The following is a 16,613-nucleotide window of genomic DNA, read 5'->3' as shown; positions in this document are numbered from 1 at the left end:
GATATTTCCAAAATCATGAAAAGGAACTGATTAAAATTGACACAAGTGTGAAAGATTCAATAACCAAAACACTAGTTAGAAAAACCAAGAGGCTGGGCAGAGATTTTACACAAAAAGGAAAACAGGGCTAAGAGACCAGAGAAATTGAAGTAGATAATATATGAGAGATTGTAACATACATGAAGTCTCCTATTAAGGATCCCATTAATTTTCCTTAACTCATAATATATATGTACAATGTTGTAGCCACCAGCCCACTGCAAGACAGAAGTGTTTTTATTGCTGGTGAAATCAGCAATTATTGGTCTTGTTGAGCTGCCTTCTTTAACTGTTGAAGGCGGGTGGGGTTGGTCCACCCAGAGTGTTGTTAGGACGGGAGGCTGGATTTTGGCCCAGTGACTGTGAAGGAACGGCATGTGGCATGGAAGGGACTTGTGGCTGGTGATACCCCCATGTAACTGTTGCTTTGTCCTTCTCAGTGGTGCAGGTCATACATGTGGAAGGTGCTAGCAATAATCTGCTTTGATAACCAGTAAAACCTGATTACTTAAAACAAAGAGTATACTGGAGAAACTCAGCAGGTTTAGCAACATCTGTGGAGAGAAGAACAAAGTTAATGTTTCACGTTCATGATGACAGTCCTTCAGAACCTCTTCAAACACAATGACTTGCCTTTTGTTGTACAAACTCCAAGAGTTCCTCAAGGAAGGTGTAGACATCTTCAATTGTGTCACTGAACTATCCAACAATATGAAATCAGAGGTGGAGATACTGAAGCACTGGTGTCTGCACTCACTAAGAGTTGGACAACATTCTGGTTCTCATTACGTATGTATCAGCCACTGCCTATCTCCAACAAGTAAAGAATCTAACCATCTCCCCTAGAACTTGGAAAATTGCTACAGTGCATCTTACTGCTGGTGCAGACTGTATCCACAGAGTGTTACTGGTGGAAGAAATGTATGGTCTCGATCGGCACCCCTTCCAACATGTTCAGAATACGTCATCATACTTCTGACTTGTGCCTTGTAGATGGAAAACAGCCTTTGGGTAATCAGGAGGTGAATTACTCAGTGTAGAGTTCTCAGCGTCAGACCTACTCTTATAGACACAACATTTAACTGGCTTGTCAAGTTAGGTTACTGGTCAAGGGTGACTCACTGGAACAAGAAGGGAAGTGTCAGCATGGAATTAGAATCAGCTAAGCAGCACAAAATTAAGCAGTGAAGTGTTCTTTATCAGGCTAGAGGCAGGTATATAGTGGGGTTCCCCAAAAATAAGTGTAAGGGGTACCACGTCTCTTGTGATACGTTCAGTGTGCATGATACAGTTACAAAATTAGCAATGACACAAGCTTGGCAGGCACTAATAGACTTCAAGAGGACAGAAGCTGGTGAATGAGTGAAGACATGGAAGGTGAAATTTAATATACAAAAATATTAACTTGTACATTTTGGCAATAAGAATGAGTAACACCTAAAGTAATGAAGTTAGAGGTAAGTAATACCTTTACTAACAAATAAATAGGTTTAATGAGGTACTGCAACATAAACCAACTCAAGGGAACCCTAAGTTAATTTAAATTGTTATTCTGGCAGAGATAATACACTCCAGCCTCTGTGGTGCCTAATGGTCACAAGGGCCTCAGATATACGGACAGACACCACATGCATCCTTCCCAAGGACACCTGGGTGTGGACATAACCACACGAAGTAGACAGGCAGTTGGGTCAAACAAATACAAAATACAAAAGTAATCAATTTATGATGAACCTTTATAAAACTTTGATTCATCCAATAATTGGTCATTGGTCAGATCACATTATTGTGGTCGACAATCAACACGTCAATAAATCATTGGTCTGACCACATTCAGGGTATTGTGTTCAGTTCCAGGCATCTTATTTAAGGAATGATGTTAAAACCTTGGAGAGAGTTCAAAGGAGATTTACTAGAATGATACCAGAAATGAAGGAGCTTAGATACAAGGAAAGATTAGAGAGATTGGGTTGACTCCCTTTGGAGCAGAGAAAATTAAGCACTGACATTATTGAGGTGTTCAAAATTATGTACAGTATTGACAGAGGATGTCCTGTTTCCACTATCCTGTACGTCAGGAACTAGGCGTCACAATTTCAAGATTATCAACAAGAGAGCTAGAAGTGATATGGGAAGAAACTTCTTTACTCAAAGTTGTTAGGATTTGGAATGAGCTGCCTGGGTGCAGACAGATTTGATATGAGATTTCAAAAGGGAGCTGGATGTATATTTGAAAGTGAAGTTAGACAGCTATGGAGATAGGGCTGGAGAATGAGATTCTCTTTCAGGAGCCAGTACAGATACGATAGGTGAAATGGCCTGCAAAACATGATACTGAATATTAGGAAGGATGCAAGGGGCTGAGAGAGGGTGCAGAAAAGAGTCACAAGGGTTCAGGGGCCTCAGTTATGTATAGATTTGCAAAGTTAGGACAGTTCTTCTTTGAGAAAAGATTGAAGGGAGATATGATTAAGCTGCTCAAAAGCATAAGGGTTCTACACAAAGTAGACAGAATGAATTGTTTTCATTGGTGGAAGAATCAAGAATCAGAAGATATGGGCTTATGGTGATTGACAAAAGGACCAATGGCAACAAGAGATAACATTGCACACAGTATGTGCTTGAGATGTGGGATACACTGCTTAACAGTCTGGTGGCAATAGATTCAATCTGGGTTTTCAAAAGAGAATTGGATAAATTGACGAAAATAAAAATATCAGGATTGTGTAGAAAGGGCAGGGGAATGAAATTAGCTGTGTTGCTGTTGCAGGAAGACAATGAGCTGAACGATCCTTCCTATAAATCAGCAATTCGGTGTTGGTCATGGGTGATTTAATGATGCTGAATGCCAAGAGGATATGGTCAGATTCTCTCTCATTGGAGATGTTCATTGCCTGGCATAAATAGTACTTACTGTTTTATTAACCCCAGTCTGAAAGCTATCCAGATGCATGCAAGTGCAGACTGCATTAATATCTGAGGAGTTGTGAATAGTGCTGAACGCTGTGCAATCATTGGCGAATTTCCCCATTTCTGACCTTTATGATGGAGAGATGGTCACTCATGAAGCAGCTGAAGCTGGAAACAATTCACTTTGACCATTTATCAAAGGTGGTTGTACAGCCCTATCTGCAATTGCAGGCATGACTCTCATCGGCATGAATTAAAGCTTCAAACATGATGGTCAAGTGTTTCATTGTCACAGACACAACACACAGCTTGCATATCGGCTGGCTTAGGTAGATGTAAAGATGTATAAGCTTTTTCTTAGTTGTTGATGGAACTTTTGCTATACATTTACCTACAACTACATAGGTAACAAATCGTCTCATTCAAGAGTAAATTGGCTCTGCCTTCCTGAGGATATTGTATGCCATAAATAGCGTCTTTACACACTAATACGGAGTTTGACAATTAAAATCGGTCTTGGTATATGTACTATCATCTTTTGGAACTCATAGACAGTGCATTCACCGATCATGGAGTGCAAAACTGTAAAACCAGAAAGGATCAGGTTCATTTTATTACCATCTGGTGACTGCATATTATAAAGCATACCTAGGTGGGCTGAGAACAGGACCTCCCTTGGGACATTTACCACAATTCAATAGCCTGCCAATACTGTCTAGACATATAATTACAGATTAGTCATTTGCGTAAAGCAATGGAAGAATGGAACAGGAAGCACAGCATTTCAAATTTTGGACAGGATTGAAAACATTGCGTCAATTGTAGTTACCTCGTTAGTGTGGCAATGTTGCCCTCTGCTGGACTGAAGTATTATATCAGGAATGAAAAAAACAAACTCGATGCAGAAATTCCAACTCTGCAGTATCCAGGTAACTTTGCTGGTGTGGATTGGACAAGGCACATATTTCCCAAAAGAAACTTGTTAAAAAAAAAATTAACTTCAATATATATTTCTGTCATTGTACAATTCATTGATATATTCCATCTGTCTTTTTGCTATTGCATTTTTTCAAACAATATTTTACCGTCACTTTGTCTTTTATGCAGCTATTAACTGTGCCAAAGATCACACCTTCCAATGCATATCTCTCATTCTTAAATTTATTTCCAACTTCATCACACACCTCATTAGACCATTTCTCTTTAGCCTGTCTAATCCCATCATTCTTAGGTCTGTTTTGTTTTAAATTTATATCATTGCTGGTATCTCAGCTGCTGCACTTCTTATTATTTCCTTTCCATCTCTGCAATATTGGGTTTGTAGTATCCTGCATACTGTTTTTTATATTTTCCTGTTTGCTTTCTATTTCTTGTTGTGACACCTTTGTCATAAGCCTCTCTGAAGTTTACATCCTTCAACAGGTCAAACTGCCAAATGGTCACACAGCTTTTTTTGTTGCCATTTTCAGCTTCATTTTAATCTTTGCCACAAGGAAACAACAATTTGAGTTTATATCCTCGTCAGGATACATGTGGGTATCTTTATATTAGTCCTGCAATGTTATTACACAGTCATAATCTATTCAATTTTTAAACATATTGCTCAGACTTAAGAGATGCACAGTATGGAAACAGACCCTTTGGTCCAACCCATCCATGCCGACCAGATATCCCAACCCAATCTAGTCCTACCTGCCAGCACCCGGCCCATATCCAGATGCCTTTTAAATGTTGCAATTGTACCAGTCTCCAACACTTCCTCTGGCAGCTCATTCCATACACGTACCACCCTCTACGTGAAAAAGTTGCCCCGTAGGTCTCTTTTATATTTTTCCCCTCTCACCCTAAACCTATGCCCTCTAGTTCTGGACTCCCCAACCCCAGGGAAAAGACTTTGCCTATTTCCCCTATCCATTCCCCTCATGATTTTGTAAACTTCTAAAAGGTCACTCCTCAGCCTCCGATGTTCCAGGGAAAACAGCCCCAGCCTGTTCAACCTCTCCCAAAAGCTCAAATCCTCCAACCCTGGCAACATCCTTGTAAATCTTTTCTGAACCCTTTCAAGTTTCACAACATCTTCCCGATAGGAAGGAGACCAGAATTACACGCAAACTTACTAACTATACTTCTTATGCTCACATCCAAATCATTTATATAAATGATGAAAAGTAGTGGACCCAGCACCGATCCTCGTGGCATACCCTTGGTCACAGGCCTCCAGTCTGAAAATCAACCCTCCACCACCACCTTGTCTTCTACCTTTCAGCCAAATGGCTAGCTCTCCTTGTATTCACTGAGATCTAGCCTTAAAAAATGTGACTGCCACTATCAAATAATTCTCTTTAGAAAATTCTCAATCCACATTTACCATCTTGCACTCTGATGTTCCTTCACCTATTTTAGTGATTAAGTTGCTCATTAGAATTAGTTGATAGTTACAGAATGTCACTGTAAAATAGTGCTGCACATTGATCTGGCGCTGAAGTATGTATGACAGACAGATTAAAAAATATTCCCTTAGATTTTAATAGCAATTGCACTGAGGTTGACTTGTGCCCTGAATTTCTCCCTTATGTTTATGATGGCTTCTATTCCATTCCTGTCTCTCACTTCCCAAGAGATGAAGCATACAATTGTTCTTTCCTGTCCAGAAACAAATCTTTTCTTCCATATAAAGCAGAAACAAAGCTGCCTAGCTCTTCCATTCACCATCTCACTTGATGCCCCCCCCCCATAGTCGCTGTGCTGTCAGGCTGCATGTCCAACATCCAGTCTTAGATGAGCCTAATTTCCTCCACTGAAACAGAGATAAAGCCATCATCTTCAACACTGTCACAAATGCTTTGACCTTAACTACAGATTCCTTTGGTCTTACCAATCCACTGTCTCCAGCTAAACCAAATTGTGCACAGCCTCAATGGTTAGTTCAACCTGAAGTGACTTGAAGACACTCTCTCCATTATAAAACATGCCCCTGTTTTGACTGCTAACATTGCCCATCTCCATCTCATCCACAGTCCAGTTGTTGCACAAACCTTCGCATCGGCCTTTATCACCTCCTGACTTGATTGCTGTAATACTCTCAAGAATTCCTTCCCTAAAACCATCCTCAATCTCCTCCTTAAAAACCAGTGAATGTAATCAAGCTCTTAGCTCCTCTCGTATTCTCCTTCTCTAGCTCCTTTGTTTTCTCACAATCCAGACATATGCTTTCTTGTGTTAATCTGCTTAATAAATATATGATTGCTGGACACATCAAAGTAATCTGTCGGTGGGAAGGGGAGAACTCACTCACTCAGCACAGAATAAGGATCAAGCCTTTACTGTTCTTGTGTTGCCTCATGACTACATTGGCAAAGCACTAGGCAACTCAGTCACTGAGGAACATGGCTCATGTGTCATGGGAGTAGATGCCACTTAAAGAGAGGACTAGGAAGAATAGACCTTAAGACCATATAAAACAGGAACAGGAGTAGCTCAAGCCTCCTCCACTATTCAACAGGACCATGGTTGATCTGGTATTCCTCGTATCCACTTTCCTGCATCTTCCTAAAACCATTGATTCCCTGAACAATACTGAATGACAGAACCCTGTGAAGTATTGCTATGTGAAGAGATCTGGGTATGTCCAGGTCCACAGATCACTGAAGGAGGCAGTGTAGGTATACAAGGTAATAAGAAAACCAATGGCATGCTTGCCTTCATTGGAAGGGACATTGAGTCTAAAGATAGGCAAGTTACGCTGCAGCTTTACAGAACTTTAGTTAGGTCACACTTGGAATATTGTATACAGTTCTGGTCACCACAGTACCAGAAGGATGTGCATGCTTTGGAGAGGGTAGAGAAAAGGTTTACCAGGATGTTGCCTGGTATGGGGGATTTTAGCGATGAAGAAAGGTTGGATAGACTAGGCTTGTTTTCACTGGAAAGATGGACATTCAGGGGCATCCTGAATGAAGTTTAAAAGATTGGGAATGGCATAGATAGGGTGGAATGTATGAGGCTTTTCCCCAGGGTGGAGGGGTCAATTACGAGGGGACACAGGTTCAAGGTGTGAGGGAGATAAGTTTATAAGAGATGGATGAGGCATGTTTTTCACACAAAGGGTGGTGAGTGCCTGGAACGTGTTTCCTGAGCAAGTGGTGGAAGCAGACACAAGAGCAACAGGAAGGGAATATGGATCCTGTAAGTGAAGACAGTTTTAATATGGAAAGGCAAAATGTGTTGGTGTAGGCTTGGAGGGTTGAAGGGCCTGTTCCTATGCTGTATTGTTCTTCGTTCTTACATTGCTGAAGCTTCTCACCTCATCAGATCAAGTACAAGAGAGCCAAATTTCAAACGATTATAACAAACGATGCAACAGATAAAAGGGGTGATGGTTGACTGGCATGTTGATTTTGACTGAGGTATTGCCATGAATAAAGCATTGGGGCTCTACAGGCGCCCCGTGCTACTGGGTTATTCAAATGAGAACTGATCCCTCTGTATGGATGTTTGTACCCTTCTTGTAAGCACTCAGGACTGTTCAGCAGGTCCTGCCCAATTTGGGGATCACATTTAATAGCAGTCATTTTGTTTTGAGTTTTGCAAGTGCGGGGTGATTGAGTACAGTCAAGAACAAAGAAGGAACACGTTGCTTGATTCAAACAGCCAGTCTCTGGGACATATGGCCTATGTACCTGGCAATGTACTGGCACTGTGCCATACTGCTGAATTGTAGGAGAGGCAGAACATTGTTTAGGACTAACAGCGGCATCATGCTGGTGGAAGATACCACTCATCACCACTACATAGCAACAGTATGAAACAGATATTAGATGTCATTCTGTGAGATCTTTCAGGATCTTAAATGCACTGGACAAGAACAGCGTTAGGCGAAGTGTCTGTGTGTAACAAGCAAAGGAGGAGAACATGGGTTAAAAAAAAACTGGTATAAGAGCTAGAGGATAGTAAGAGTGCAAAATTAGTCTTTCTTTTATATGAATGGTTAGCTTTCAGTCTGAGTTCTCTATTGGGACAGAGAGTATGTTATTGCAGCCTAAAATCAGCAATGCTATGACAAACATTTAAAACATGAAATCAAGTTTTGACTGAAAGGTGGCTGTCTACAGAAGCAAACTTCAACTGGAAACCAAGCAAACCATATAGAAAGAAGCCTAAATTATAATCATGTTTAAACCTTTCAAATTGGCAAAGGGCTGGAGGTCAAACACATGCAATCTTTTGAAGCAGGTAAAATTGGACAGGTGTGGATTAGCTTAGGGTTGGTAGGGAAAGGCAGGTTAACAGAACCCAAGTGTTAGGGAAACATACAGAACTAATCAAAACAACAGAAGCTGAAAATCTCCATTTTTATGATTTTAAACAAATATTAAAAAGTATAAAGTCGGGTGTGTACAAAGTTGAAATAAGTCCATTACAAGAGCTTGAGTGCGGGTATCGCTTCTGTAAGTGTGGAAGGGATTAGAGAGTAATGCCACAACAACATAATTCCTGCAAATGAACAGTCACAGTTCACAATGATAGGGAAAACACCCTCAGCAGATTATCATACACAAGACATGGAAGAGGGCCACTCATAACCAATGTAACAGACCATTGACCAATGCAGTTCAAACTTTTTGTCTCAAAGAAATGTCTTTATAATTTATGAAGAGAAAATAAAAAAGGTCCCCAACATTGTCAGTGATGATAATAATGAAGACATGTTGAAATACATTAGCAGAATTGTCAAGGGAAATAATAATATTTCATTTGGTCTGCACAAGACTTTAAAAACACATTTCACCCCAAACAGCTATAAAACCAAATGTTGTTTGGATTTAACTAGTGAAACCCCTTCACCAGTACAATGGTTATTTCAACAATGACAACACATTACTGCTTGGCAGATACTCACTGATAAACTGTTGGGAAATGTTCTGTTTTCATTTCTCTTCCAAGACAACAAATTTCACAGCAATATCATCCTTTCTATGGGATATCATTCAGGACTTTAAAAATATTTCACAGCCACATCCAAGTGACCACAGGGGGTTAGAAGTTCCACTTTTTGGAAATGCTGATTAAAGCTGTGTCCATTTTACATTTTCATTTCTTGTTTCATAATTCCTCAGAGTGATAGGAGCTTGGCCCATGAGATGGTCACCACTGCAGCAAGTTCAAATCAAGCATTAATTAGGAGGAAATCAAACGTTTCTAAAGATGATCTTAGCAGCCACTTAAGATAGCGCATTGGGTATCTCAATAACTATATAAGGGAGAGAAGAATAAAAGGGGCTGTTGATAGAGTGATAAAGTAAGATAAAGTAAGGTGGAAGGAGGTTCCTGTGGAGCATAGACCAACTGGGATGCATGGTGTGCTTCCATTCCATGAACTTCCTTGCAATGTCATATAATGTGACAGCAGAGACCTGGGAAAAGAGTCTACAAGTTTCTTTCTTGGGTGGTGAACAATTGTTCAGGACTATCAATAGCTGGTATATCATTTATTTTGTATAGTCAGGACGGTCAAATAACTTATATTCTCATCACTGCTGCTTCAGGCACTGGTGTGAAACCATGCATGCTGTGGGTGATGTCAAATGGGTGATGTCCATGTTCCAGCAACACTTACCAAATGGGCACTCCTCCAATTTAGTCCCAGAAGGGTGAAGGCTAGTGAGCAATTTGATGTTGAAGGACATCATTCAAGCCATTTCCACTTTTTAATACATTACATTAAAACTAGCAGGAAACGGAACGTTAGCTTATTCTTTACCTGCCTCTACCTTACTTGTTGGCACAGACACCAGCTATAGTGGGCCAACTGCTGCCCATGCTAGATCAACCAACTGAGCAATGGCACATTGGGGTTTTTCTGGTCTTTATAGCTTAATACTATTGCAAATGATACCTGTAACCACTAATCCAGTGTTTAGAATGAAGGGAAAGCAAGATGCTTGAATTGTTATGATATTCTCACATTTTGCAAGCAATTTACTGATATGTGCCAAGAAAAGGGGTATCAATAGTTTAACCAAGACTTGCTGGGGATGTTGGAAACAAAAACACTAACACAATACTTACCACTACTGTGCAAATATAAAGTAAAAATATACATATAATAAATAAAGGAACATGACCATCTCATCTCAATAGTAATAGGATCCAGAATACAAATGAAAAACACTGATATAGAACTGTAGGACCATCCCCAGTCAAAGTTCATGATAACTGCACAGATCTCTTGATGCTGGAGTGCGTCAACTGGGTTTTGTTTGTTTAAGAAAGTCTGTATTGTTCAGTCTCGCAGTTGAGCTGATGTTCTTGAAATTTCTGCTCCTCTTTTTCCACTCTGGGCTTACTTGGTATCTGCATTTTAAAATAAAATAATTAATTTAATTTTTTTTTCTCCTACCAGTTGCAGTCCATTCCATTTCTCTGCAGAAGATGTTAGCTCTCTAGTACCTAAGTTGCCATTCTTCACATCAAGGTTAGACACAAAAAATACAGCAGATGCTCAAATCCAAGGTAGAAAAGCAGGAGGCTGGGCGAACACAGCAAGCCAGGCAGCATCCCGAAACATTGACGTCTCCCTCTCCTGATGCTGCCTGGCTTGCTGTGTTCTTCTAACCTCCTGCTTGTCTACCATTCTTCACATCAAGGCATGGGCACAGTTTCTTCAAGTTGGCAGTGAAACAGGGATCCTTGGCTGATCTATATCCCAACCTCCAACAAGCTGTCATGAAATACAGACCTGGATTACTGAACTTCTCCTGATACACCTAGCTTCCTAGTAACATTCTGATGAATCCATAACAGATCTCTTTCCAATTCCAATATATAACCACAAAACCTCCACAGAATTGCTGATGTGGTCTCACCAGGACTTTGCATCGCTATAGCAAAACACTGTCAGATTTCTATTCTAGTCCTCTATATATAAAGGCTAACATCCCATGAACCAATCTGGTTACTTAAATGCTCGACTGCTGCATTGTAATCATCCATGTTCTTGGAAATCCAAATCTCTTTGGATCTCTGCAGTTCCTACTTTGAGAAAACACCTGGATTAATCCTGTTTTGATCCAAAATGGATGCTCTCATACTTCGCTACAATGAGGCCATCTGCCTGAATGATTTATCACTGCTTCTTTTTAGGTTTAGGATCCCATCAATATTTCAGTATCATCAACAAACTTGAATGTATGGCTATGTTATCAAATACACTGATAGATCTAAGCAAATAGTTGACCACGTCAAAAGTCATTGTGGAACACCACCAGTCAACTACTTTGTTCCCCCAATTTGAGTGCATATCCACCATCCCTTGCCCATCTACCACCACTTAAACAAACTGCTATCCACAACAATAATTTCCTTTAATTCCATGAGTTAAGTCTTATCTTAGTCACTTATATGGAACTTAACTGAATGCGAAATAACTGCAGAGAGGCCAGCATCCCGTCACCTAGTCACACTTTATTTACATGTGCATTGTAACATGGGCTCTGACCAGCCAGCTCAAAGCCAATCCCAAGACTGGGGAGCCCGTCTGAATCTCTTGTTTATTTTTTTTCTCTTTTTTGTTACCCACACACTACCACCTAACTGCAGCAGTGAATCTCTTGCTTATATCTGTCAGTCAGAACTCCCTGTTTGGCCCAGGTTATCAACCTCAATCAAGCATCTCAGTCAATGTGATCCACCTGGCCCTGGTTTCAATCACGACAGAATGCCTCTGGCTTCATCCAGAGGCTCACTGAAGATGTTACCGAGTATGGTGACAAAATATCTGAACATGGACCTTCCAACTCAGCAAGCAAACCTACATCCAGAACCTCAACCTGAGCTACAAATCTTCTCAAAAGTCGCTAATGCCTACGGATGTCCATACAAACTACAATATAGTCATAGAGCTGCACATCATGGAAAGAGACCCTTCAGTGCAACTCGTCCATACCAACCAGATATCCTAAATTAATCGTCCCATTTGCCAGCACTTGGCCCATATCCCTCTAAACCCTTCCTATTCATCCAGAGGCCTTTTAGACGTTGTAATGTTACCAGCATCTACCACTTTGTTTGGCAGTTCATTCCAAATATGCATCACCTCTTGTAACACTGTCCAGTTTTCTCTGTTGTTACCTCAAAAATGTCAAGTAGAGTGATTAGATATGACCTGTTCTTTTTAAATTCACACTGCATTACTGTAATCAGACCAAATTTTCATTGCGTGCTCAGCTACTCTCTCCTTACCTATAGGTTCCAATAACTTTTCCACAATAGGTGTTAGATTGACAGATCTATAAGTTGCTAAAATGAAAACACAAAATGCTGGAAATGTTCAGCTGCTTTGGCAGCATGAGGGGAGACAGTAAAACAGAATTAACATTTCAGATTAGTGACTTCTGTCAAATAGATCATGTCCAACAAAGGCCATCGATCTGAAAGTTGACCTGTTTCTCTTTTTGCAGATGCTGCCCAATCGGAATATTTTCAGCAGTTTTTGGGTTTTTTGGGGGGGCATTTTGGGGACCAATGACCATAATTCAACTAGTTTTAAAATAGTTGGGGAAAAAGATAAGCCTGTTCTACAAGTGAAAGTCCTAAATTGTGGCAAGGCCAATTTTGATGGTATTAGACAGGAACTTGCAAATGTTGACTAGGGGAGGCTGTTCCCAGGTAAAGGGACATCTGGCAAGTGGGAGGCTTTCAAAATGAGATAACAGGAGCTCAGGGAAAGTATGTTCCTGTTAGTGTCAAGTACAAGGCTGGTAGGAGTAGGTAACACTAGATGACGAGAGATAACGAGACGCTGATCAAGAAAAAGGAGGGATATGCCATGCATAGACAGCTGGGATCAAGTGAATCCCTGAGTGGTATGGGGGTATATGAGTATACTTAAGGGGGAAATCAGGATGGCCAGAAAGGGGACAAAAGATAGCTTTGGTAAGATAAGGTAAAGAAGATTCCAAAGAGATTCTACATTTACATAAAGGGCAAAAGAGAAACTAGGAAAAGAAAAGGACTCCTTAAAGATCAATGAGACCATCTATGTGTGGAACCACAGGATATGGGGGAGATCCTAAATGAATACTGTATTTATTGTGGAGAAATACATGGAAGCTAGGGAACTCAGGGAAATAATTACTGATATCCTGCAAAGCATCCACATTATAGAAGAGGTACTGGCGTTCTTAAAATACATAAAAGGGTAGATAAATCCCTGGGACCTGATTATATGTCTCTCAGGATATTGTGGTAATGTGGGAAGATAGGGAAGAAATTGTGGGGGCCCCTAGCAAAGATACCCTGCACAGGTAAGGTGCAGGAAAACTAGAGGGTGGCTAATGTGTTGCCATTGTTTAAGAAAGGCTGCAAGAAAAAGCCAGGCAACTACAGACCAGTGAGTCGATCTCAGTGGGGGTTAAGTTGTTGGAGGGGATTTGGTGAGTATAAGTGTTGGGTTGTCATGTTGTGGCTGTACAGAATATTGGTTAGACCACTTTTGGAATACTGCATCCAATTCTGGTCGTCCTGTTATAGGAAAAATGTTGTTAAACTTGAAACAGTTCAGAAAAGATTTACAAGGATGTTACCAGGGTTGGAGGGTTTGAGCTACAGGGACTGGCTGATTGGCTGGGGGTATTTTCCCTGGAGCATCAGAGGTTGAGGGGTGACCTTATAGAGGTTTATAAAATCATGAGGGGCATGGATTGGGTGAATAGACAAGGTATTTTCTCCAGGGTAGGGGAGTCCAAAACTGAAGGGCATACATTTCAGATGAGAGGGGAAAGATTTAAATAGGACCTAATGTGCAACTTTTTCATGAAGAGGGTGGTGCATCAATGGAATGAGCTGCCAGAGGAAAAGATGGAGGCTGGTACAATTACAATGTGTACAAGGCATCTGGATGGGTTCATGAATAAGGGTTAAGAGTCATAAAGCATAGAAACAAGTCCTTCAACCCACCCCACTTAGCTGTACTTAGCCCATAGCCAACTATGTCCTGGCACGTCCAGATGCATCTTAAATATAACCTGCCATCACCATCCTCTCAGTTTAGAGCGATATGGGCCAAATGCTGGCAAATGGAACTGGATTAATTGACAGACGGATGTATTGGGCCAAACAGTCTGATTTTGTTCTGTACAATTTGATAACTCGATGACTTTATGAGAGACAAGATCGACATGCAATTGGAAATGCAAGGACTGAGTATGGAGAGTCAGCATGGCTTTGCGCATGGGAAATTGTGGCTTACAAACTTGACTTGAGTTTTTTGAAGAGATGAGGTTTGTGGTTGGAGCTAAGAAATAAAAAAGGGGATGGTGTCATAATTGGGGTTGTACTATACACCCGCAAATAAGGGGGAGATTGGGGAGACTTGCAAGAGCATTAGGATTGTCTTAGTAGGAGATTTTAATTTTCCTAACATAGGCTGGGACTGCAGAGTGTTAAGGGCTTAGATCGGGTAGAATTTGTTAAGTGCTATTCAGGAATGTTTCCTCAAGCAGTATATAGAGGGAAGGGACAAAAACAACCTACTCTTGGGAAATAGAACAGGACAGGTGATGGAGGTGACAGTGGGGGAGCACTTTGGGACCAGTGACCATAGTTCTATTAATATTAAAATGATTATGGAGAGGGACAAATCTGGTACACAGGTTCAAGTTCTAAATTGGGACAAGGCGAATTCTGATGGAATTAGATAGGAGCTTTCAGGGTTTAACTGGAGTAGGAGAAAGTGAGGACTGCAGATGCTGGAGATCAGAGCTGAAAATGTTTTGCTGGAAAAGCGCAGCAGGTCAGGCAGCATCCAAGGAGCAGGAGAATCGACATTTCGGGCATGAGCCCTTCTTCAGGAATGAGGAAAGTGTGCCAAGCAGGCTAAGATAAAAGGTAGGGAGGAGGGACTTGGGGGAGGGGCGTTGGGGAAATGCGATAGGTGGAAGGAGGTTAAGGTGAGGGAGATAGGCCGGTGTGGGGGTGGGGGCGGAGAGGTCAGGAAGAAGATTGCAGGTTAGGAAGGTGGTGCTGAGTTCAAGGGTTGGGACTGAGACAAGGTGGGGGGAGGGGAAATGACGAAACTGGAGAAATCTGAGTTCATCCCTTGTGGTTGGAGGGTTCCCAGGCGGAAGATGAGGCGCTCTTCCTCCAGCCGTCGTGTTGCTATGGTCTGGCGATGGAGAAGTCCAAGGACCTGCATGTCCTTGGTGGAGTGGGAGGGGGAGTTGAAGTGTTGAGCCACGGGGTGGTTGGGTTGGTTGGTCCGGGTGTCCCAGAGGTGTTCTCTGAAACATTCCGCAAGTAGGCGGCCTGTCTCCCCAATATAGAGGAGGCCACATCGGGTGCAGCGGATGCAGTAAATGATGTGTGTGGAGGTGCAGGTGAATTTGTGGTGGATATGGAAGGATCCCTTGGGGCCTTGGAGGGAAGTAAGGGGGGAGGTGTGGACGCAAGTTTTGCATTTCTTGCAGTTGCAGGGGAAGGTGTCAGGAGTGGAGGTTGGGTTGGTGGGGGGGTGTGGACTTGACGAGGGACTCACAGAGTGAGTGGTCATTTCGGAACGCTGATAGGGGAGGGAAGGGAAATATATCCCTGGTGGTGGGATCCGTTTGGAGGTGGCGGAAATGACGACGGATGATACGATGTATATGGAGGTTGGTGGGTGGTAGGTGAGGACCAGTGGGGGTTCTGCCCTGGTGGCGATTGGAGGAGTGGGGCTCAAGGGCGGAGGAGCAGGAAGTGGAGGAGATGAGGTGGAGAGCATCGTCGATCACGTCTGGGGGGAAATTGCGGTCTTTGAAGAAGGAGGCCATCTGGGTTGTACGGTATTGGAACTGGTCCTCCTGGGAGCAGATGCGTCGGAGACGAAGGAATTGGGAATATGGGATGGCGTTTTTACAGGGGGCAGGGTGGGAGGAGGTATAGTCTAGGTAGTTATGGGAGTCGGTTGGTGTATAGTAAATGTCCGTGTTGATTCGGTCGCCCGAGATAGAAATGGACGTGTCTAGGAAGGGGAGGGAGGAGTCTGAAACTGTCCAGGTAAATTTGAGGTCGGGGTGGAAGGTGTTGGTAAAGTGGATGAACTGTTCAACATCCTCGCGGGAGCATGAGGCAGTGCCGATACAGTCATCGATGTAGTGGAGGAAAAGGTGGGGGTGGTGCCAGTGTAGCTCCTTCCACTTATCGCATTTCCAATGCCCTTCCCCCAAGTCCCTTCTCCCTACCTTTTATCTTAGCCTGCTTGGACACTTTCCTCATTCCTGAAGAAGGGCTCATGCCCGAAATGTCAATTCTCCTGCTCCTTGGATGCTGCCTGACCTGCTGCGCTTTTCCAGCGAAACATTTTCAGCTTTAACTGGAGTAGTTTGTTTCTAGGTAAAGGGACCGCCAGCAATTGGGAGGCTTTTAAATGTAAGATAGCTAGAGTTCAAGATTTGTATGTTCCTGAGGGTGAAGGGCTAAGTTGGCAGGAACAGAGAACTCTGGATGACAAGAGATATTGAGGCTTTGAACAGGAAAAAGGAGGCGGTATGACTCAGGTACAGGCAGCTGGGATCAAGGGAATCCCTGGAGGTATATATGGGATACACGAGTTTATTGAAGGAGGAAATCAGGAGGGCAAAAAGGGGGCACAAGATAGCCTTGGCTGAGAAGATTAAGGTGAATCCAAA

General features: G+C 42.1%; 1 protein-coding gene across 2 annotated transcripts in view; it reads right to left on the bottom strand.

The window, feature by feature from the left end:
- Positions 1–8,286: 8,286 nt before the first annotated feature.
- hip1 (huntingtin interacting protein 1) overlaps positions 8,287–16,613 on the bottom strand; it is a 348,681-nt gene continuing 340,354 nt past the window's right edge. For both annotated transcript variants that reach the window (XM_072589441.1, XM_072589442.1), the window contains exon 31: positions 8,287–10,302. In XM_072589441.1, the coding sequence (XP_072445542.1) occupies positions 10,292–10,302 (11 nt within the window). In that variant the 3' untranslated portion in view covers positions 8,287–10,291. The remainder of the gene's footprint in view (positions 10,303–16,613) is intronic.

This window comes from Chiloscyllium punctatum, chromosome 19 (genome assembly GCF_047496795.1).
Source record: "Chiloscyllium punctatum isolate Juve2018m chromosome 19, sChiPun1.3, whole genome shotgun sequence".
Lineage (NCBI taxonomy): Eukaryota > Metazoa > Chordata > Chondrichthyes > Orectolobiformes > Hemiscylliidae > Chiloscyllium > Chiloscyllium punctatum.
This window is presented reverse-complemented; position numbering and strand designations above follow the sequence as displayed.